The 22,980-nt window shown below is 38.9% G+C and overlaps 1 protein-coding gene across 1 annotated transcript in view; it reads right to left on the bottom strand.

Moving 5' to 3' along the window:
* Positions 1–22,980, bottom strand: part of LOC102184002 (solute carrier family 15 member 2) — a 49,253-nt gene that overhangs the window by 3,238 nt on the left and 23,035 nt on the right. The window contains exons 6-20 of the mRNA XM_005675013.3: positions 22,300–22,399; positions 20,061–20,151; positions 19,708–19,785; positions 10,657–10,739; positions 10,161–10,247; positions 9,899–9,988; positions 9,762–9,806; positions 8,274–8,306; positions 7,467–7,555; positions 5,800–5,881; positions 5,106–5,240; positions 3,987–4,151; positions 3,789–3,835; positions 1,847–1,957; positions 1,083–1,179 (exon numbers count right to left, since the gene is read on the bottom strand). Coding sequence (XP_005675070.2) covers positions 1,083–1,179; positions 1,847–1,957; positions 3,789–3,835; positions 3,987–4,151; positions 5,106–5,240; positions 5,800–5,881; positions 7,467–7,555; positions 8,274–8,306; positions 9,762–9,806; positions 9,899–9,988; positions 10,161–10,247; positions 10,657–10,739; positions 19,708–19,785; positions 20,061–20,151; positions 22,300–22,399 — 1,333 coding nt within the window. The remainder of the gene's footprint in view (positions 1–1,082; positions 1,180–1,846; positions 1,958–3,788; positions 3,836–3,986; positions 4,152–5,105; positions 5,241–5,799; positions 5,882–7,466; positions 7,556–8,273; positions 8,307–9,761; positions 9,807–9,898; positions 9,989–10,160; positions 10,248–10,656; positions 10,740–19,707; positions 19,786–20,060; positions 20,152–22,299; positions 22,400–22,980) is intronic.

Here is a 22,980-nt window from a genome sequence, read left to right as displayed (position 1 = left end):
CACAGCAATGATTCAAGGTAAATTATGTCTACCATTCCCCAAGACCTTGGGCCTCTTGCCAGTGTTCTTTTATGTCCTCTATTGAGATCTTAGGAGTTTTTTAAAGTCACTATAGTAGCTATTGAAGAGTTGACTCATTGGAAAAGACTCTGATGCTGGGAGGGATTGGGGGCAGGAGAAGGGGGCGACAGAGGATGAGATGGCTGGATGGCATCACTGACTTGATGGACATAGTCTGGGTGAACTCCAGGAGTTGGTGATGGACAGGGAGGCCTGGCGTGCTGCAATTCATGGCACCGCAAAGAGTCGGACACAACTGAGCGACTGAACTGAACTGAACTGATAGAAGCTATCACCCTACACTAGAAATAAGTGAAAGAGTCATTTCCTAGGTAGGTTGATAAGAAGTCCAGGGTCCCCAAGGAGGAGAAAGGAGTCTGGGTCTCTCAAGGAGGAAATAGGGTCTGGAATTCTCAAGGAGGAGAAAAGGACAACCTTTTGTTTTTTTCTTTAAGCCCAGAGATGATGATTGCACTACAAAACAACTCATGTTGCTCAAGGATATGTTTTTGCTTAAACTCTGTAACAACAATGTATCCTGCTTGAGGACCTGTTTCTCCTTGAGAACCTTCTGACTAATCCTGTCATTTTAAAATGTATATTATGGGAGTGGGTCTGGTAAGACCTTTACAACCTTGAGACATTCTTTTGATTTACTGTAATAACCAATTGAAAAAATATATAGCTTCCTTGCTAAGACTAGCAAGGGGGGCACTCTTCGTCCCCCTTCTGATGTCTATGTCAGAAGCTTTCTCTGTCCCTTTTTCACTTTAATAAAACTCTGCTACACTAAAGCTTGAGTGATCAAGCTTGGTCCCTGGTCCTGAAGCTATATCTTCTTCTTCAGAGATCACAAATCCGACATTGTTCACCATAAGCCATCGTAAGTATGTGATGCTGTCTTGCCATAGAGTAAGTACAGATAGATATAGATTATATATAAATTTAGATATGGTATAGTTACATAGATATAGATACAGATAAATGGAAGAATACAATAAGAATGGTCATGAGCTACTTACATTTGTAATAACAAACAGATAAGCTGTACCAAAGTCTAGTAGACCCAAATTCAGTGAAAAATCCTCATTTTTTGTTCTACAATGCACCACAGGATATCTGGAACAGGACAAATTTAGGTTAGACGAAACATTACAGTTTAGAAAAGTACTTCCATTTCTGGTGGAAGGAGTGATTTTGTCTTTCTATTGATGGTGAATCAAGCAGCAAAGCTACCCTTTCTCTTTGAGGAAAGGAGTCTCAGAGTGAATTTCTTTTCTACAGAAAAGAATAAGTTCTTTTCTATGCGTGATCTGAGATTTCATTGCCTGTTCAGTAAGGTTTTTTTAACCTTAAACCTGAATGCAAAATGCATAAATTGCCTTCTATCATGAACTTAAGACTCTAAGTCTTCTCATCTAAGTCTTATGAATTTTTCTGAGCATTATGAATTAGTGGAATAGCATAAAACAGTGAATCTGAAAGGATAAGCTCAAAGTAACAAGGTGTTCATAGGAGTTACCAAAGGGTAGGAGTGGGAGCCAATGATAAACTGGCAAACCTCCAGGAGATGGTCTTGTTAAGTATGCACAACAAGCATGGTTTCAATATATCCATGCAGAAAAACAAGAGACTGAGGAAAAGAGGTAAAGGCTGAAACAGAGAAGGAGTATGTCTATATTTACAATTAGCTAAGATATACCTAATCTGCCCACCTATACACAAAGAAAGTATTTAAAAATCAGTTGTTAGTAAAAGTAAAATGTCCACAGGGTAGTGCTCTTACTCTCCTCTTTGCACAGTTCTGTAAGCAGACACACCATAGTCTTCAGCAACAATGAGGGATGCATCTGTACCCAGGGAGACACTGACCTCTTCATGCAAAGTGTTAACAAACCTAAGGGTAATAGAGACACTGTTAGAGATCAGACAAACTCTCCCACCTGATAAATGGGCAGGGGCCTTTTCTGTTTTGTTTATTGCTATATGCCTAGTGCCTAGAACAGAGGCTGGCACATAAAAAGTACATGATATATATTGTTAACTGAATGAATAAATGAACTCGCACATAAGGAATTAGTAGTCTTAGCTGTCCCTATCTTTTTCTTTCCTTGGGTGCTAGCTTTTTGTCTACTACACTCTTACCTGATCTCCGCTAGGATGACACTATTGTGATCACTCACGGCACTCTGAATCTCAACTCATCACTGGTGCAACCAATTTCTTTCCCTTTTATAATGATGGAATTCATCAATTGAGACTCCATAAGAAAAATAATTATGTATATATAAATACATATTGCTGCTGCTGCTAAGTCACTGTATTTATATAAAACTGATACTTCATCCTCTTATACATGAAGTCTGATTTGCTTTATGCAAAACTCAGACTCCAGCTCACAGAAGGTTGAGCTTTCATTGTTCTGAGTCTTCAGACAAACTTGAACTCTTCCAGAACCATTTTTTTAGTCTTTTGAACCCGAGCCCCCAAATTGGTCCCTCAGTTTGGATTTTCGGTAGCATTTGTGTTAGTCCCTGGCCCATGGGATTAGAAGGGAAGTTCCCTCTAAAACCCTTGATGTTGATTCCTGGGCTTTCAATCATCCTGCACTAACCCAGAAATTGCTTCATTTCATCCTTTCTGGAGGTTTCCATTGCTCTTTGAACAAGGGAAGTCCTGGCCTCACTGTTGTATGACTTACTTGGGTCTGTTTACTTTTTCTGAAGCATATGTGCTGCTGCTGCTAAGTCACTTCAGTCATGTCCAACTCTGTACAACCCCATAGATGGCAGCCCACCAGGCTCCCCCGTCTCTGGGATTCTCCAGGCAAGAACACTGGAGTGGGTTGCCATTTCCTTCTCCAATGCATGAAAGTGAAAAGTGAAAGTGAAGTCGCTCGGTCGTGTCTGACTCTTAGCGACCCCATGGACTGCAGCCTACCAGGCTCCTCCGTCCATGGGATTTTCCAGGCAAGAGTACTGGAGTGGGTTGCCATTGCCTTCTCCCTGAAGCATATGTAAAAGCATATTAATATGACTGTTCCAGCCTTCAGTGACATTCAACTTTTCATTAAAAGTTCTCTAAAATGCTGTTCTCTACAGCAACCATCTAATCTTGATGGCCGTAGACACATGCATCTATATCATGTCAGATTCCTGCCCCAGTAAACCCGTGACCTCTTCACGGCTCCATCTCTGTATTTGTCCCATGGTGCCTAACAAGACCCTCAGCTTTATCTAGATTCAAAACCAAGTCTTTTGAATCCAAGTATGATGCTTATATATGTTTATTTTAAACTTTACTTTAAAAACACAGTACTATAAAAGATGTTCAACTACCAGTAATGAAGGGAGGATTATTTGCTTACTTCTAAATTTCTCTCTGGTGATCACAGAGAGGATAGTACTCAATTATTTTCTTAAGATCCAGGTAAGTGGATAACATGCAGCAGAAGCAATTTATGCGGCAGAGCACAGAGGGCGTTCATAGACATAGGGTCATCTTGGAGTACCACATGAAAAAGCAAGCCAAAAGACTTGGTTTTGAATCTATTCCTCTCACTTCCCTGGGGAAATGTGTTCTGACACCAATGCTCCTGATATTCTAGGAGACAGACTCCTAGTACGAGACAAGCAGACTGTGAAGTTTCTTTATGTGAAGCCCCACAACTCAGAAGAGACCCCAGGTTCAAGAGAACAGAGAGGCCTGGGTCTCCTTGACATCCAAACCTCATGGCTGTCTTCCCATTGGTTGTTTTGTTTTCTTCATCCTTCACCTACAATAGAGGGAAGTAAAAGTCAGTTACAGGTGACTAGAGGGAACTGATAATCATAAAATTTGATCATCAGATATATCCTTGGTAAGATATTGATGAATCAGTCTTCATACTCTAAGATAATTAGAAACTAGGCCATTCGTCAACTTACCATCATGCTAGAAATACTTTCCCCATCTTCTCGAATGATCAGAGTGTACCACATTTTCTCCTCCACAGGGTGCTCAGTGTAGACAGACACATTGTGATATTTCAGTTGAAAGTGGAAATTCTGGCTTTTTGTCTTCAGGTGGAGTTTGGAATAGTGTGGCATATTCTGCAGAATGAAGAGCCTGTCACATTCACCTTCTACCCCACCTTGAACACTGCAATCTCATAGTACCCCAGGGAAGGTGACCTCATCAGATACTTTCAACATTACCCTTTAACCTCCTAATTCCATTTCTAGGAATATACTATAAGAGTAATTAGAGGCATGAATGAAGATTTATGAGTGAGGATATTCATTATAGAAATATATATAATAATAAAAAATTAAATGCCTATTAAGGAAATATTTTACTAAACCATGATATATCCATAGAATGGAATATTATGTATCCATTCAATTCACATTCTCAAAGTTTATCTAAGGACATGGGAAAGTCCTTTTGATGACGATCATGCTAAGGAAAAAATCAAGGTCAATACAGCACATAGTGTTTCAAGACTTTCTAAAAAGTAGTTTGTTTACTCATTTATTAAAAAAAATGCTAAAGCTAACTATGATTATCTCTGTGTGATGGATTTACAGGTGATTTTTCGATCTTTTGACACAGTCCCCAATTTTCAACAGTAAATGTATATTACTTTTATTATTTAAAATATTTTTAAATGAATATTTCAGAATATGTATAGTATAGCAGTGAAAATATGTAAGCCAAACTCTTCAACAGGGTGTGTGTTAGGAGGCAGTTTGAAATAATAATACAAATTACAACCTATTGAGAGCTTACAATGTTCCAGACACTATGCTAAACACTTTATATATAATATTTATTCTTACAACGGTTTATGACATGAAAAGTATTGCCATTTTACAGATGCTAAAGTTGAGACCTATAGATAAAATAACTTCTTCAGGGTCTTACAGTTAGGGAGTGGCAGAACCAGGAACTGGACTGGGGCATTTCGACTTCATAGGTGCATGCTGTAAACAAACCACTGTATATGCTGCTGCTTTGGCACATAATCTGAATGTGTTTCTAATTCACTCATGTCCATACATCACCTGAAAGGATTTGATGGACTCTGCCAACAGAGTATTATTTTCATCACCCAGCACTGTTACTTTGACCTCATCATCTGCCAGATTCAAGACTTGCAGGAAAATCTCTTGGGAATTTGGCTGGCGTGTGGCCATTTCCTTAGGAGAGAGAACATGTATTAGAAATACTAGAAAATAACCCTTCAAATACAGTGAGAACACATATTTCAGTCCTATTTCGATAGCCAAGTTTATCTAGTCAAGAGGACACAGTTTTCTATCTCTAAAGAGCATTTAGCTTTGAAGGCTCTATAGGCAGTTTGGAGGAGGAAATTCCAGCTCAGTGTAGCAAGCACTGATGCCAGGTAACAAACTCCATGCTTTTTGACTCAGTTGTGGCCCCGTACATCACTCCCCAACAGTGGCTATTCAATCTGCCAAAATATATTTGAATGTCTGGTAAGGTATGAAAGAAATGGTTCTATATCTTGTGTACTGGTGTTTGGAAATTCCTAGACAATGTACTCTACATCACTCAGGTGGAAGGTGGGCTTCATTTGGCATCGCTCTATATCTACTCATTTACCACACTTATTATGCACCTTTTTAAAAACAGCTACTGTGGTAGCGCCCAGTGAATCCCGATTGAACAAGTCAGAGAAATGAACAAAACAGATTTCATCCTGCCCTCATGCAGCTTAAGATTTACTATACTCACATTAATTTTTATCTCTACAGCAGCAGCAACTGCAAAGCCCAGGCATGCTAGGATCATACCAACAGTCATTTTCCTAAGTGATCTGAAGAGGAAACAGAGAGGCAGTCATACCTAAACTGTAGATTCTAAAGAATAAAATCTAAACTTCCTAAGCTTACTTAATTTGTTCTCAATTACTTTCAAAGTATTTCCTAGTACTCCCCTTCATATATCCTCCTTTCTACCTTTACTTGAGTCACACTGAACTGTTCTTTGTAACACACCAATTTTTCCCTCTTTGTTTATGATTCTTTTTCTATCCACTATGTCATAATTACAAAAATAATAGTAATATAACCAGATTCATTGAATATTTACCATATACCTGTCACTGTATATTATTACCTTTTTTTCCTCTTCTTCAGAAGACTTTCTTGACCCTAGCCACTCTCTTCCATCTCTGCATTTCCCTGGCACTTTGCTTCCATTCTTAGAGCACTTAACATAATTCATCATTTTCAATAATTAACCTTGCATATTTTCTAGCTCCCTTACTAAAAAGTAAATTTGTAAGGAGCAAGATTTGTGCTTCTACATTTCCATAGCACTTGGTACTGAACTCAATAAACTGCTCAATGAGTAAATGACAAACGGTCATTTGAATATGGTGAGTGGCTATCAAAAGGAAATTGCTATTAAATCAGAAAATATAGAAGACTTAAGATCCTCCTCTGTCAAACTTTCCAAAGCATAACACTTTTATTTAGAATAGGGGGAAAGCAGTAATTAGGGACAATTCTGTCCTCTTCTGAGGTCCCTCATTTGTTTCATAGGGACAGTAGGAGATTTAAGGGGATTAGTTTTCATCAAAGGCTTTGGACTTCTTTGAAGAGGCAACTTTCAAGAACAAAGCAACAAGCTGGTTTAGAAGCCTAATCTCATATTTTTGACTTTTCATAAAGTATAGCCCTAATCCTTCAATATCATGTATGTAAGTCTGCAGTAATGGATTGGACTCTCTGTGACAAGTATTAATTAGATCTAATTCCTGTTCTCCAGTATTGTTGTGCTTAGTCACGTCCAACTCCTTGCAACCCCATGGACTGTAGCCTGCCATGGGATTTTTCAGGCAAGAACTACTGAAGTGACTTGCCATTTCCTTCTCCAGGGGATCTTCTTGACCCAGGAATCGAACCCACAGCTCCTGTATCTCCTGCATGCAGGCAAACTCTTTACCTGATCAGGGAAGCCCTATTCTTTGGCATTAATAGGCATTTAATCTATCATGGCGGAAAAGGCAATGGCACCTCATTCCAGTACTCTTGTCTGGAAAATCCCATGGACAGAGGAGCCTGGAAGGCTGCAGTCCATGGGGTCGCTGAGGGTCGGACACGGCTGAGTGACTTCACTTTCACTTTTTACTTTCATGCATTGGAGAAGGAAATGGCAACCCACTCCAGTGTTCTTGCCTGGAGAATCCCAGGGACGGGGGAGCCTGGTGGGCTGCCATCTATGGGGTTGCACAGAGTCGGACACAACTGAAGTGACTTAGCAGAATCTATCATGGATAAACAGAAGCAGAAAAATGATAAAACAAATCATCACTAAACAAAAAGGACAGTGACTCTTTATCAAACTGGACAAATATAGAGTCAGGCTGGAGCAACAAAGGCATAGTGAGCACTTACGTGAAGTTAATGCCACACTTGGAGACCAGACGATAAATGACAAGGTCAAACAGTGGGATGAAAATAACAATCAAAAAAGGACTTAGCACCTGTAATGCCATGGTAAAAAGATTAGTTCCAAGTGTTTTTCTATTATGGATGTGAGCATGTGCTCTCATTCGCGTGTGTGCACACTCTCTCACATCCAAACACACTTTCATCAACGATGTACAGAATGACTCCACATCTTTCAGTCCCTTTACACCCAAGACTCTATTTCCGCTGCACAGCACATTAGCTTCCAAATATCCCAAGGAACCAGTTTCACTCTAAACCTGTTTTTCTGTCAATTGATTAGGAGCTCTTCCCTCCCATTTCATTTATCTCCTCCAGTTCCACAGCTGAGAGGAAAATGTCATAGTCAGGAGAAAGGAAGGAAAGAAAGAAGAATTGGGATTGTTGAAGAAGCAGTTAAAAAATAACCAGGAGTCACCAACAAGCAGAGACTCTGAATTTGTTGCTTATGAAACTAAGTTGTACATTTGCTTTGACAATATTTGCATGATACTTGACATGGAAATAAATCCAGTGTTTACACTTACCTTGTGAGCTCAAAATTCAGTCTCCCTGGAGTTGAGTAGGAGCTACTTACTAACAGAGAATGTAAAAGAGAAGTGTGGGGCTTAAGAATATTTTCATTCCTATGTTTAGCCCTCCTCAGCATACAAGGAAAAAAACATCAAATTATGGTTGGTAATCCTCCTACTACATGTTGAGTTATAGATGAGGGAAGAAATAAGTACCTGGGAATATAGAGAAGTCTCTTACCTGTATCTGGTCAGGCTGAAGCACAAAAAACCCCTGAAACATGATAACAAATCACATTGAGATAATGGCCTAAAGACAAACAAAGTCTAATCAACAAAATCAACAATATTGATAATTAGCAGGTGAGAAGCATAACATAATATCCATCAGGTCTTTTGTTCAGGACTACTATTATCCTTGTAGGAGTATGTCGGGGAATAGGCTAGAGATGGCTTTAGGCTATGGCTTCTGACAGCAGATGGGCATAAGGGAGAATCTTATTTTCTGTGAGCTATGCTTTCTTTAACTTGAAAGAGAATAGAGTCAGTGTGTTTTTATTAATCCCAGTAACTGCAGTCATAGGTGGTAATAATGTGAAGAACAAAAAGGTATGATGGTTAGGGTGACGTCTCCCATTGACACACAGTGTTTCTAAAGTTGTTCTCCAAAGGGTCAAAAAAGAAGACAAACAGGTAAGTCCTGGACAGTCAGAGGAAAGGAAAATGTGAAATTATATTAGGGAAGCTTCAAACAGACAAGCTAATAAAACCCTGGCGTTATTCCTCTCTGCCCTCTTCATAACTGAGATGGCAGGAGAACGTATAATAATCTAGACAGTGGGAACAAATGAGGAAGAGTTTGTCAATGTATGGAAATTAGAAAAATAAAAAATTATGTTTAAAATTTTTCCATTATTTCTGTATTGATGTACAAAATATCCCCCTCTGGATCCTCTGTTGTGAGCCCTGCCTGAGATGCGTCAATTGTGTTGTGTTCTTATTGCTCAGTTGCTAACTTGTGTCCAACTCTGCCACCTAATGGACAGCAGCACGCCAGGCTCCTCTGACCTCTATCTCCCAGAGTTTGCTCAAATTCATGTCTACTGGGTTGGTGATGCTATCTAACCATTTCATCCCCTGCCCCATTCTCTTCTTTTGCCTTCAGACTTTCCCAGCATCAGGGTCTTTTCCAAGAAGCTGGCTCTTTGTATCAAATGGGCAAAGTATTAGAGCTTCAGCTTCAGCAACAGTCCTTCCAATGAATATTCAGGGTTGATTTCCTTTAAGAATTGATTGGTTTGATCTCCTTGCAGCCCAAGGGCCTCTCAAGAATCTTCTCCAGCACCACAATTTGAAAGCATCAATTCTTTGTCACTCAGCCTTCTTTACTGTCCAGCTAGTTGTGTTGTAGCAGCAATCAAACCTGCTGTGCCCTGGTCAGGCTTAGATAAAAGAAAATATCCATGCCCAGGCTTTATCACTTCATTTGCTATCCTCTCAATGCTTCCTGTATACACTGAAAACTTTCCATCCTTACATTTCTGATTTCTAAAGATAAGATTCTGCCTTTTATTTCCAGACTCTCTTTACTTTGTTTACCTACTCAGTATCTTCATGCTAAAAGCATCTCTTATAATTTTATGTCACTTTTCAGGCAAAAACATAAAGAAATTTTTCCTTAGTGTGGATTAAAAAGAAAATGATATTGGAAAAAATCTCTTCTACTCACCAAATTCCCATTCATCCTGGTGGCTTGCAAAGTCCATCGTGAGCCCTGCGGCAAACAGATGCTATTAGAGGAAATCCCTTTCCTTTGAGAGAGAAGGGGCTGGAAGAACAGGTAGTTTTCAAAAGAACTATTCTTACCTGCTGATCAAAAAGCGCCCAGAACATGGGCAATGGGATATAAAGGAACAGTACCCCGGTCAGTGCCTTCACGTCCATAATGAGCTGCTTCTGCAAAGAGGAGGAAGAAGGAATAGGCTGAATTGGCATTTAAGGATTTCTCGCTTGGAGTAGAAATGGCCCAGAACAGGAAGAGAAGAGGTCAAGTACAGTAGAAGAGAATCAGTTTGGTTATTAGGAAAAACTCTATGGAGGCATCAGATGTTTCTGCAGTTCAACTTACTGGGTATTTCTCAGCTGCCCAGTCCAGCCAGTGCTCTCGCTTGGGATTGTCCCCAGAACGGTTCTTGAAACGGCTAGAAATGGCAAACTAGGGCAGAGCATAGATATCAGAAGAGAGGAAAAAAACAAACAAAAAAACGCATCCCCTGCCTTTTCCAATTCACTGTATCTTCCCTTAGACACACATACTCTTGAGTGACTTAATCTAACCTTTTGATTTCATCACACATTGAATTTCAGAATATTTGAAATATAATTTCAACATAAGTAACTACATTTCAGAAAACTTTTGCCAGTTTTTAAAAATGATTATATTCTTTTCAGCTTAAAGGTTAAATAGAGGCATTGAGTGAAGTTTGATCAATCCCACTTTCTAAGTCACAGAAGCAGTGCAGAGATTGAGAAAAGTATATAGCCATGTTTGAAGGCCTATAGGCTCAGAACAGCATTTCTTTTCTCGTGATTGCAAAAGGCAGGCAAACAATTCATGAACTTACCCAGATACATTTGACCACTTGATTCAGTATGTTTCCTTCAGGAGGTGGTTTTCTGTATAGTTTGCTTCCCATTGCAAACACAACTGCAGTAGATAAACAGAGTTCTTAGCTTCTCATTCAGCACATTTAGTTGTCAAAATTAAGGACACACTGCTGAAATGTAGGAATGATTGACACATCTCATAAAGGGTGGAAACTGACCGATGCTCCCTGACTTTGGAGTCATAAAAACTATGGGAGCCAAGAGAAAAATAAAATGGTCAATGTGTAGACTTTCCTGTAATCACAGAAATGAAAGTCACCTCTGAATTCACACTATTCTTCTTCTTCTCCATCTCTACATCTGATACACTACCAACTTTCACCGACCCTCTCTTTTGAGTGTATTTCCTGCCTGTCCCCTCTCTGCATCACCAGGACTATGACTCATTTTGAACCTCACAACTTCTACCCCGAATTTTCAAAATGGCCACCAACTAGTTTCTCAATCCCTGTTTGCTTCTCCTCCTTCTAATCTGCTGCCAAATTAAAATGTTGTTTCCAAGACCTATCTAATAAGCCCAAACTCCTGATATGGAAGGCCTTCCCAAATTCATTATTATCCTGATGGATATTATTATTATTAACAATCTCTTGAAGGTTTATTATTATATGTAAAGTGTTAAGCATTTTACATAAGAGTACTGATTTAACCCGAAAAGGATTTTACACATGCAAAAATCAAGGGTTAAAGAAGTCGAGCAATTTCTACAAAATTTTACAACTGTGAAGTGCCAGAAACTGCATTTTTGACCTTAGGCCTGTTGCCTCAAAAATTTATACTCTTAACCAACATAAAGCACGTCAGTCATTCATTCTTGCATCACACACTTTGCTGGACACTTTGTTGTTGTTTAGTCAGTCAGTCAGTCTGACTCATTTGTGACCCCATGGACTGTAACCCCCCAGGCTCCTCTGTCCGAGATTTCTCAGGCAAGAATACTGGAGTGGGTTGCCACTTCCTCCTCCAGGGGATCTTTTCAACCCAGGGATCCAACCTATATCCCCTACATTATAGGTGGATTCTTTACCACTGAGCCACTGGGTAAGCCCTTTGCTGGATACTACAGAGAATAAAGATACAAAAAGACGTGATCCTGTCTGCAATGGAGCTCCTCTCAACTTACCACTTCCCGCTTTTCCCTCATTACTCTCCATTTGGTACTCTGTCCTCTAACCACTGTTCGTCATTCCTACTAATAATTCTATTTTATTTCTGCTCTTGAGCTCATTCTCTTTCCTTTAACCCTCATCTTTAATCACATCTCCAAAGTTATCTATAGATGAATTTAATTTTCTTAATTTCTCCTTTATTTTCCAAGTTGCCAAAATAAAATACTTTTACAATTATAAAAAAATAATTTTGTTCATGTTTATCAATTTTAAGTAAAATTGGTGGGAAACCTCCACCATGGTACCATCTCCAACGTACTTTCCTCCTGAATGGATTTCCCAGCTCCAGCAAGATGCCTCTACTCTACCAAAGATGCCTTCCTCAGTGGCCAGTAGCAATTTCCAATATCCTCACATCTAGAAGGCCTGAATCACTTTACTTTTCTCTATCTCAACTTTTTAATTTCTCCAGTCGTCTCAGTCAGATTCACTCTACCACTTTTACTTTATTCATCCTCTCAGTTTCACCAAACTTCCCCAAATAGTATGCTTTACCTACCACAGTCTTATTGCTGATAGAAAAAATAGCTCCGAGAAAGAATCCTAATCCTGTGAGCCATGTCTGCAGATAAAGAGGTATCTAGACAAGCGGAAGTTTATGGACAGGAAGTAGACTGCTCTTGAAACTAAGAATGATCCTAACAAGGGGCTGAAATTCTCAGGAACTCTGGTCTAAAAAGTGACAATGGAGTGATAAAAAGACCTTGACAAGGTTACACTTAAATTTCAAGACCACTTAACTAAAGAAGGTAAATAGGGACCTTGAGTTTCTTTACCATCTCCTCCCATGAGCGGACATTGTTGCCTCTTACTTCACAAACAAAATAGAAGGCTTCAGATGTAAACTCCTCAGCCTCTTGCCACCACGTCTATTAGTTCCTGTATTCACATCTATTCCTTCCTCTCTAGTTAGGTGAAGGTGAGGTTCCTCCTCCTGTATAAAGGTAGTTGTGCCATGTGCGCTTTCATACTGGTTACACTGTCTTATCTTACATCCTATCTTACATCTTCAACATCTTTCTTCACTGGAGTGCTTCTAATAATATTCAAGCATTCTCAATATCCTCTCCTGACTTCATGTCATTTTCAGTTATAAATACTTACCATCTTCCCTTTCATCCCTCTATTCACTTCCCAATCTGCTTTAATTAGTCTTGAATCTCCACCAATCTACCATAACTGATATCATCAAATCAATGATCTTTGTGTCCCTATATTTAATAGACATTAAAGCTGGGAAAGCATTATCTTGCTATCCCAGTCAGTAACATTTGTTACTCTGAATGATTCCCTTCTTGAAATCTTGTTATCCAAGGCAAAACTACTATCATTTTAGCCATTTTTTTTTTGAGTCTTATTTATGGGTTTTTCCTCTTTTCTTCTTTTTTTTTTTTTACCCTTTACTTAATTCAAACACAAAATTTCACTCAACACATTTTTGTTGTAAAAGAAATATAACAACTTATAAGTAAAGGCTGACTTGTATAAAGGTATGCTTAATACTGAATAATCTCATTTAATATGAATAATATAAACACATATCAAAGACTTCCCAATCTATATACTGCAGAAAATAATCCATATTAAATTTTCACTACATTAAGACTCATTCCCTTAAATATTTGAAACATTATTCCAAAGATTTATGTCAGAGGTTGTCCCCTAGAGATTTGATTCTGGCATTATTGAAATCACAGTGGTTCTTAAAACAATAGGTTCTGTTTTCTGCCTCTCCGTTTGCAGTTTTTTCCCTACCTGGACAGCCCTTCCCCAACTTTTCTTTAGTGAATCTTTATTTGAATTGTTACTCGTACCTTTGCTGCACCTCCTTTTGGATGTTTATTTCTGCATTTATCAAGTGAAGACAACTTAATTGTTCACTTCTCTGTATCTTTACCAGGACAACAACATTTCTTGAGAAACAATTACTATGACCTGTTCATAGTGCCTAACTCATTTGCTTGTCTTTTAAATACCTGGGTTCCTCAGGGTTCTATCCTTGCTGTCTATCCTACTCTTATTATCTCTCAGTTATTCCATTTATTTTCAAGCTTAACTGATGTCCATATACGAATAGTCCCAACTCTTTATAGCCTAAAAATTTCTCCTGAATCTTAAAAGTGCATTTCCAAATGTTTGATACTCCTAATAATATGGTCTAAGGACATCTAGAATAGAACATGCCCCAAACTAAATTCATTAGTATTGCCCCCAAAACTATTCTCCCTTATTTACTCAACTCAGAACCCTACATTCAATCTTGATTTAACATTTCCCTTTCTTTCACACAGTGTAACATCAAATTTGTCAGTTCTGTCAGGGCTGAGGAAGATGAGCTAAGGGAGGCACTCACTTTCAGTAAAAATTTAAAGAAGTACCAAAAATTCAGTAATCAAGACAGGGTATCCTTGTCTTACCCTTATCCCATTCTTTCTCCACATTACAGTCAGAGATACCACTGAAAAATAAACATCTAACAATCATTCCTCTGTTTAAAATCCTTTTGAAGCTCTTTACTATTCTCTTGATAAAGTTCTAATTCCTTAATAAGTTAAAAGCCTTTCATTATCTGGTTTCTGTTAGTTTCTCCTCTTTATCTTTCTCATTTATGCTCTAGGCAATTTGAATTCCTTCAAGGCCTGCAAATATATACTATTTTTCAACCCCTTGTCTTATAGATACCATGTCCTATTTCTGTTTCACTTGCAGTCTGTGATTCAGTTCAGTTCAGTTCACTTGCTCAGTCGTGTCCAACTCTTTGAGATCCCATGTACTGCAGCACGCCAGGCCTCCCTGTCTATGACCGACTCCCGGAGTTTACTCAAACTCATATTCATTGACTTGGTGATGTCATACAACCATCTCATTCTCTGTCGTCCACTTTTCCTCTCGCCTTCAGTCTTTCCCAGCACCAGGGTCTTTTCACATGAGTCAGCTATTCACATCAGGTGGCCAAAGTTTCAGCTTCAAATCAGTCCTTCCAATGAATATTCAGGACTGATTTCCTTTAGGATGGACAGGTAGGCTCTCCTTTCAGTCCAAGGGACTCTCAAGAATCTTCTCCAATACCACAGTTCAAAAGCATCAGTTCTTCAGCACTCAGCTTTCTTTATAGTTCAACTCTCACATCCATACATGACTACTGGAAACACCATAGTCTTGACTAGAGAGACCTTTGTTGGCAAAGTAATGTCTCTGCTTTTTAATATGCTTTTAATATGTTATCTACTCCTTCCAAGGAGTAAGCGTCTTTTAATTTCTGGCTGCAGTCACCATCTGCAGTGATTTTGGAGCCCAGAAAAATAAAGTCTGCCACTGTTTCCACTGTTTCTCCATCTATTTGCCATGAAGTGATGGGACTGGATGCCACGATCCTAGTTTTTTGAATGTTGAGCTTTAAGGCAACTTTTTTACTCTCCTCTTTCACTTTCATCAAGAGGCTCTTTAGTTCTTCTTCACTTTCTGCCATAAGGGTGGTGTCATCTGCATATCTGCTGCTGCTGCTAAGTCACTAAGTTATTGATATTTCTCCCGGCAATCTTGCTTCCAGCTTGTGCTTCATCCAGCCCAGCATTTCTCATGAGGTACTCTGCATATAAGTTAAATAAGCAGGATGACAATAGCCAGCCTTGATGTACTCCTTTCCCTATTTGGAGCCAGTCTGTTTTTCCCTATCCAGTTCTAACTGTTGCTTCCTGACCTGCATACAGATTTCTCAAGAGGCAGGTCAGGTGGTCTGGTATTCCCTCCTCTTTCGGAATTTTCAGTTTATTGTGATCCACACAGTCAAAGGCTTTGGCATAGTCAGTAAAGCAGAAATAGATGTTTTTCTGGAACTCTCTTGCTTTTTCCATGATCCAGAAGATGTTGACAATTTGATCTCTGGTTCCTCTGCCTTTTCTAAAACTAGCAAGAACATCTGGAAGTTCACGGTTCATGTATTGCTGAAGCCTGGCTTGGAGAATTTTGAGCATTACTTTACTAGCGTGTGAGATGAGTACAACTGTGTGGTAGTTTGAGCATTCTTTGGCATTGCCTTTCTTTGGGATTGGAATGAAAACTGACCTTTTCCAATCCTTTTCTTTGGGATTGGAATGAAAAGTGACCTTTTCCAATCCTTTTCAACCCTGTGAGCACTGCTGAGTTTTCCAAAGTTGCTGGCATACTGAGTGCAGCACTTTCACAGCATCATCTTTTAGGATTTGAAACAGCTCAACTGGAATTCCATCACCTCCACTAGCTTTGTGCATAGCGATGCTTTCTAAGGCCCACTTGACTTCACATTCCAGGATGTCTGGCTCTAGGTGAGTGATGACACCGTCATGATTATCTGGGTCATGAAGATCTTTTTCTCTAGTTTTTCTGTGTATTCTTGCCACCTCTTCTTAATATGTTCTGCTTCTATTAGGTCCATACCATTTCTGTCCTTTATTGAGCCCATCTTTGCATGAAATGTTCCTTTGGTATCTCTAATTTTCTTGAAGAGATCTCTAGTCTTTCCCAGCCTATTGTTTTCCTCTATTTCTTTGCACTGATCACTGAGGAAGGCTTTCTTATCTCTCCTTGCTATTCTTTGGAACTCTGTATTAAAATGGGTATATCTTTCCTTTTCTCCTTTGCTCTTTGCTTCTCTTCTTTTCACAGCTATTTGTAAGGCCTCTTGAGACAGCCATTTTGCTTTTTTGCATTTTTTTTTTCCTTGGGGATCATCTTGCTCCCTGTCTCCTGTACAATGTCACGAACCTCCATCCATAGTTCTTCAGGCACTCTGTCTATCAGATCTAGTTCTTTAAGTATTTCCTACTTCCACTGTATAATTGTTAGGGATTTGATTTAGGTCATACCTGAATGGTCTAGCGGTTTTCCCTACTTTCTTCCATTTAAGTCTGAATTTGGCAATAAGGAGTTTGTGATCTGAAACACAGCTCTTGGTCTTGTTTTTGCTGACTGTATAGAGTTTCTCCATCTTTGGCTGCAAAGAATATAATCAATCTGATTTCAGTGTTGACCATCTGGAAATGGCCACATTAATTGTGATTAATTGCTGTTAATTCTTTAGGTCTTATCTTCCATTTCATTTCTTTAGGCCAAGCTTTTCTGAGCCTCAAAGCCTTAAATATCCCTCCTATTTATTCCTATAGCTTCCTCTGTATTTCCCCAGTTGTGACAGTGATCATACTATATTGAAAATTCCTGTTTACATGTCTATTTCCCTGCTCCTGCTAGGCCACATAAATTCTTTGAAAGCATGAATGCTGTAGCTATTTAATTCACTAACGTGACCCCGATAACTAGAACAAAATCTAACACATAAAGGCTCATTAAATAAATGTTTGTTGAATGAATTAATGAGTGAAAAAACCTAATGAATAAATTATAGTGAAAAGTTAGAGAACAGAATTATTAGTACCAAGAAAACTGAAGTAGTTGACTAACAATGACAGCTAATACCTGTTTGAGTGAGTGAAGTCGCTCAGTCGTGTGTAACCTTTTGCAACCCCATGGACTATAGCCTGCCAGGCTCCTCCCTCCATGGCAAGAATACTGGAGTGGTTTGCCATTTCCTTCTCCAGGGGTTCTTCCTCACCCAGGGAGTGAACCCAGGTCTCCCGCATTGCAGACAGACTCCTTACCGTCAGAGCCAACAAGTACTTGTTTAATATTTCATAATTGATAGAACATTTCCATTATAATATTTCTTTTGATCTTCATAATTACTCTGATATGTAAATATTATTGTGCAATGATCCAAAGAAAAGGGCATAGTACTAATCAGAGGAAGATAATTTGGCTTTGAAGAGAGAAGGAAACAGAGAATGTATTATCACAGGGCTCCTAAGATAATGCATAAATTTCTTGGAATTGAAATTTCAATCTGAGTAATACTAGCCCCCTCCCTTGGTTGAAAATAATCAGATGGAACATTGAGCTTTTGGGCTCTTTATCCTCTATTGAGCTTTTTATGTGTTTGGACTGGATATCTTCCAGGGGGGATGTCACATCCAAAGGCTCAGTGTGGGAACAAGTCTCCAGGTCAATAATTAGAAACAATCATGTCCAGCTTTTCCCTTAGACTGTGTTAACTAAGCAACACACACATTCCTCTTCCTCTTCCATTGCTGGGTTCTTGGTGGTAAAGAGAATAAATGCCATTTGATCTATGTGGCATCAGTTTCCCCCTACTTATACAACTCCTATTCATTTATTTGCTTTTAATCTGAGTATAGTTGCTTTACAGTGTTGTGTTAGTTTCTGCTGTACAACAATGTGATGCAGTGATATGCATACATATATCCCCTCCTTCATGAGCCTCCCTCCCACCACTCCCACCCCTTTTAGGGCATCCCAGAGGGCTGAGCTGTGCTGCCTGTGCTATATAGCAGCTTCCCACTAGCTATCTGTTTTACACAGGGTAGAGTCTATATATATGTCAATACTACTCTGAATTTGTCCCACCCTCTTCTTCCTCCTCTATGTCCACAAGTCCATTTTCCATGTCTGTGTCTCTATTCCTGCCCTGCAAAAAGGTTCATCAGTACCATTTTTTTTTCTAGATTCCATATATATGTTATATATATGCATTAATATACAACATTTACTTTTCTCTTTCTGACTTACTACAAGCTGTATGACACTCTAGGTTCATCCACATCACTACAAATAATCCAGTTTCGTTCCTTTTTATGGCTGAATAATATTCCATTGTATATATGTATCTTATCTTCTTTATCCATTCATCTGTCAGTGACATTTAGGTTGCTTCATGTCCAGGCTATTGTAAATAATTCTGGAATGAACCCAGGGGTACATGTATCTTTTTGAATTGTGGTTTTCTCAGGACATGTGCCTAGTAGTGGGGTTGCTGTGTCCTATGGTAGTTTTAGTTTTTCAAGGAAACTCCATACTGTTTCCCTTCATGGCTGTATCAGTTCTACCAACAGTGTGAAAGGGTTCCCTTTTTTCCACACCCCCTCAAGCATTTATTGTTTGTAGATTTTTTGTTGATGGCCATTTTGACAGGTTTCCCCTACTTATCCAACTACTCTTATTCTCTTTGCTCAAAAGGAAACTTCTTGGGAGCATTGCAGAGCAGGGCAGAAACAGCTAAATCTAGAAGCTTTAAAAGGCTCAAAGAATTTAAAACATCTTCTAATTATTAGATAAATAGTTATCAGATAAAATAAGCTGGTTTGAGTGGAAGGATTATTTTCTTTGCTTCACGATATACTGCAGTATAGATCAGTACATCTCAACCATGACTACCATTAGAATCACCTAAATACTTGTTTACAGATGCCAAGGCCGTATCCTACAGAGATCCTCATTTAATTGGTCCTACATGGCATCCAAGGATCAGTCCTTTTTAAAGGTCTCTAGGAAACCTATTAGGACTTCCCTGGTGGCTCAGATGGTAAAGCGTCTGTCTACAATGCGGAAGACCCAGGTTCAAGCCCTGGGTTGGGAATATCCCCTGGAGAAGGAAATGGCAATCCACTCCAGTACTATTGCCTGGAAAATCCCACGGACAGAGGAGCTTGGTAGGCTACAGTCCATGGGATTGCGAAGAGTTGGTCACGACTGAGCGACTTCACAGGAAACCTATTAGTTATATAACCTTCAGTATTTTTTTTTTTTAGATTTCTGACTTTATTCAGTTAATTTATCTACAATGTCTAGGTGAAACCCCTAAAATAACATTTACCTAATAATGGCCATCATCAAAAATTCGAATCGGTTAGTGTGAGGACTGAATGCAAAAGTTTGTGCAAAGTGCTTACATCATGCTTTCCATGTGGAAGGCATCAGTGGTTATTAGTTTCCTTGCCCCACTGCACTTACCAAGAGCTATCAGCATAAGCACTCCTGGAACTCCAAAAGCCAGTGCATAGCAGTCCTTCCCAAAACACTGCACATCTCCTACAGGAAAAAATAAGGCCAAATTATTCCTGAATCTTAAGTCTCTGATGTTCTAGTCTATAAACTCAGGTTTTTGAGGTCATAGACATAGCCATCCTCTTTCCTCCCATCACCTGATCTATAATCCTTCTTTTAGGGTAGACAATTCAAGATTTTAAAAAATACACTCAGATTTTCAAGCCCTTATAAAAGAGGATGGACAGTAAGAAGCCTTGAACAGATTTCTGGCTGGCCAGAATAAAGCTTATGCAGAGGCCCTCAGAAAAGATCCCAACCTCTCAGCATGGGTGTGACAAATGTAGAAATCAAGCTCCCTGCATTGATGGAGAGGTAGAAGACTGAGAAGTATCTAGTCCGTTCCTCTGCCTGAAAAAAAAATAAATAAAAAGGACAAATCATCAGTTCGATGTGCCTACTCGGTCCATCCCCATCTCATGTTCAGACTAAGTGAGAGGTACATACACTGATTCAGATACTGCCTCCATGGTTTGTGACTATCATATTAGATATTTTAACACATATCTTGCTGACCCCAGACAAATATTTCTCTATCTTTCAAACACTAATATAAGCAAGTATCTTTAATATTTTTTATCACTTTATCTTGGCAAAAATGGTTATCTTTTCTGAAAGTGAGTGAAAGTGTTAGTAGCTCAGTTGTGTCCGACTCTTTGCGACTCCATGGACTACATATAGCCCACCAGACTTCTCTGTCCATGGAATTCTCCAGGCAAGAATACTGGAGTGGATTGCCATTTCCTTCTCCAGGGCATCTTCCCGAAACTGGGATCGAATCCAGGTCTCCCGCATTGCAGGCAGACGCTTTAACCTCTGAGCCACCAGGCATGCATTGTGTTATATATGTATTTATTCTAATAGTAGTTTCCTTGCATTAAATGCCTGTTTCTTTCAGTAGGTTGAGAGTTCTTAGAGGCCAGAAATTGTATCTTACTATTTTCTGTAATCTCAACTATCATTACTACTATAGCACCTGATTTATATTACAGACTCAGTTCAGTTCAGTCACTCAGTTGTGTCCGACTCTTTGTGACCCCATGGACTGCAGCACATCAGGCCTCCCTGTCCAACACCAACTCCCAGAGTTACAGACTCAGTAAATATTTTTTAATGGAATTAAGTGAATGAATAACTGAGATAAAAATTAAATAGATTTTGTGGAATGTGTGGTAGGAATAGGACTAGAACATGGCTCCAGTAAACTGTTGATCAAACAGGATAATTTTCCTAATGCTTCCCTAATGCTTATGGGAAGTCTGCCAGAGAGTGGAAAAGGAAGTCTGTGAGCTTGGAAGTGACTGGTGGAAACTTGAAGGTGGGTTTGTCCTATTTCTGGGGTATCTTTGTGGAGCGCTTACAAAATTAAGTAACTTTCAAATAAAGTTGTCGACACTTTATTTATTATGCACTTCTGTGCTTCAGTCTGACTTCCCTTATCTTTTCCTGACACATCAGCACAATCTCCATTTTCTATATATGGTGTATTTTGCTTCCTCTTCTGGTCCCCACTTAAATCTGTTCTACTCACCCATGTGTATAGTTCATTATGCATAGAATCCCACTTGCCAGAGGCTGGTTATTTCTCCAAGGTTAGCAAGCAGTTATATTCTATGGACCCTTGGGCAGATGAAGAATATAAAATAACTCAAATGTTCTGATGGGTTAGAGGAAAGAAGGAGGACATATCACAGAGAAAGAACAGAAAAACAGATATATGATAATTAGCTATAGAAGAGGAAATAATACATGAAGAGAATCAAAAAGGAAAACTGAGAGGTAAAAAGAAGTTAGAAATGTTGTCTGATCCAAGAATAGACTACTTCCCTTGCCCGGTTGCCACTGCTTCCTTAACAGACCCATTTTTGCATTTATTCATACTGCTTTTTCCCCACTGACAGTGGAAAGTATTTAGGAAAAGAGGAAATGATCATCCAGACATGTTCATCTAGAGAAGCTCATTCTGTTTTATTCCAAATGGTCATTTTCCCCTTTCATAGAATCCTAAAGCTAGAGATGCTTAAATCATCTCCACACTACTCACCACCTCCCATTCCCAAAGTGATGACCATGTATCTTCTAAAAGACCTCAAGTGAGAGTAAATTCACTACTTGCAGCTATTTGAAGTTTCTCTTTCCATCAAGCAAAAAGCTGATTTTCTATAGCTTTCTTTTATTGATCTTTGGATTAATTACTGACATCCTTCCAATATCTATAGACAGTTGTAATATTCTCTTTAATCTTCTCTTATCCAGGCTAAATATCTCCTTTTCCCTCAACCTTTTCTCATAAGATATGCCTTTTAGTCCACTTGCCACCTTGGTCACTTTCCTTTGAAATGTTTCTGTTTTTCTCTCTATTAATGACCAGTACCCAGCACTGAACACAACTCTTCAGATATGATCTGATAGTGGATTACTTCATTCTTGGCAAATGGCTACCTGTCGTTTAATGCCTGCTCTACTTTTTTTAAAACATAGAAATGATAGGACTCTTACATGTTTTTCTTCAAATTGGTCTCCACCAAAAGCTGCCACACAGGGTTTGATACCTCCTGTCCCCAAAGCTATTAGACTCAGGCCGACCATTGACAGGACTCTGAAATGGAAATGTGAGAGTACTAATCATACTGATATTAAACACAATGGTAGGAATGGAATATAGAGCCATAAGAAAAAAAATATGTGTACAAGGGCACGACCTCCTTCACATTTCTATACTGTGGGCACTTCCCAATGGCTTCTTCCTAGGAGATACTCGGGAGCATTTACAATCTTCATAATCCTTGAGTTTCTGCCAGAAAGTATCATTACATGGGAAGATTTTGTCCCTGATACTTTCATTTACCTCATGTGTACAACATATAGAAGCAGATACTCAAGGAATTCCAGAGTTAAGGCATTGGTTCTCAGTTTCATTACAGTCAAAGGGACACTTCAATAGAAAGTCCTTGTGAACTTTTATCCCACATATCCTTAGTAACTACAAAATAAAATTTTAAGTTAGTCATAACTAATAGGAGAAATGTCAGTGATTTCTGATGGGACAACAATAATAAGGTATCTAATATCCATTAAATCTCAAACAAAATTCTTAACTCATTGGAAAATATACATATAAGCATATGATAAACAAGAATATATATTATCTGCTTCTTGGACAAGTCTAATTCTCTCTCT

Source organism: Capra hircus, chromosome 1 (genome assembly GCF_001704415.2).
Source record: "Capra hircus breed San Clemente chromosome 1, ASM170441v1, whole genome shotgun sequence".
Classification (NCBI taxonomy): Eukaryota; Metazoa; Chordata; class Mammalia; order Artiodactyla; family Bovidae; genus Capra; species Capra hircus.
This window is presented reverse-complemented; position numbering and strand designations above follow the sequence as displayed.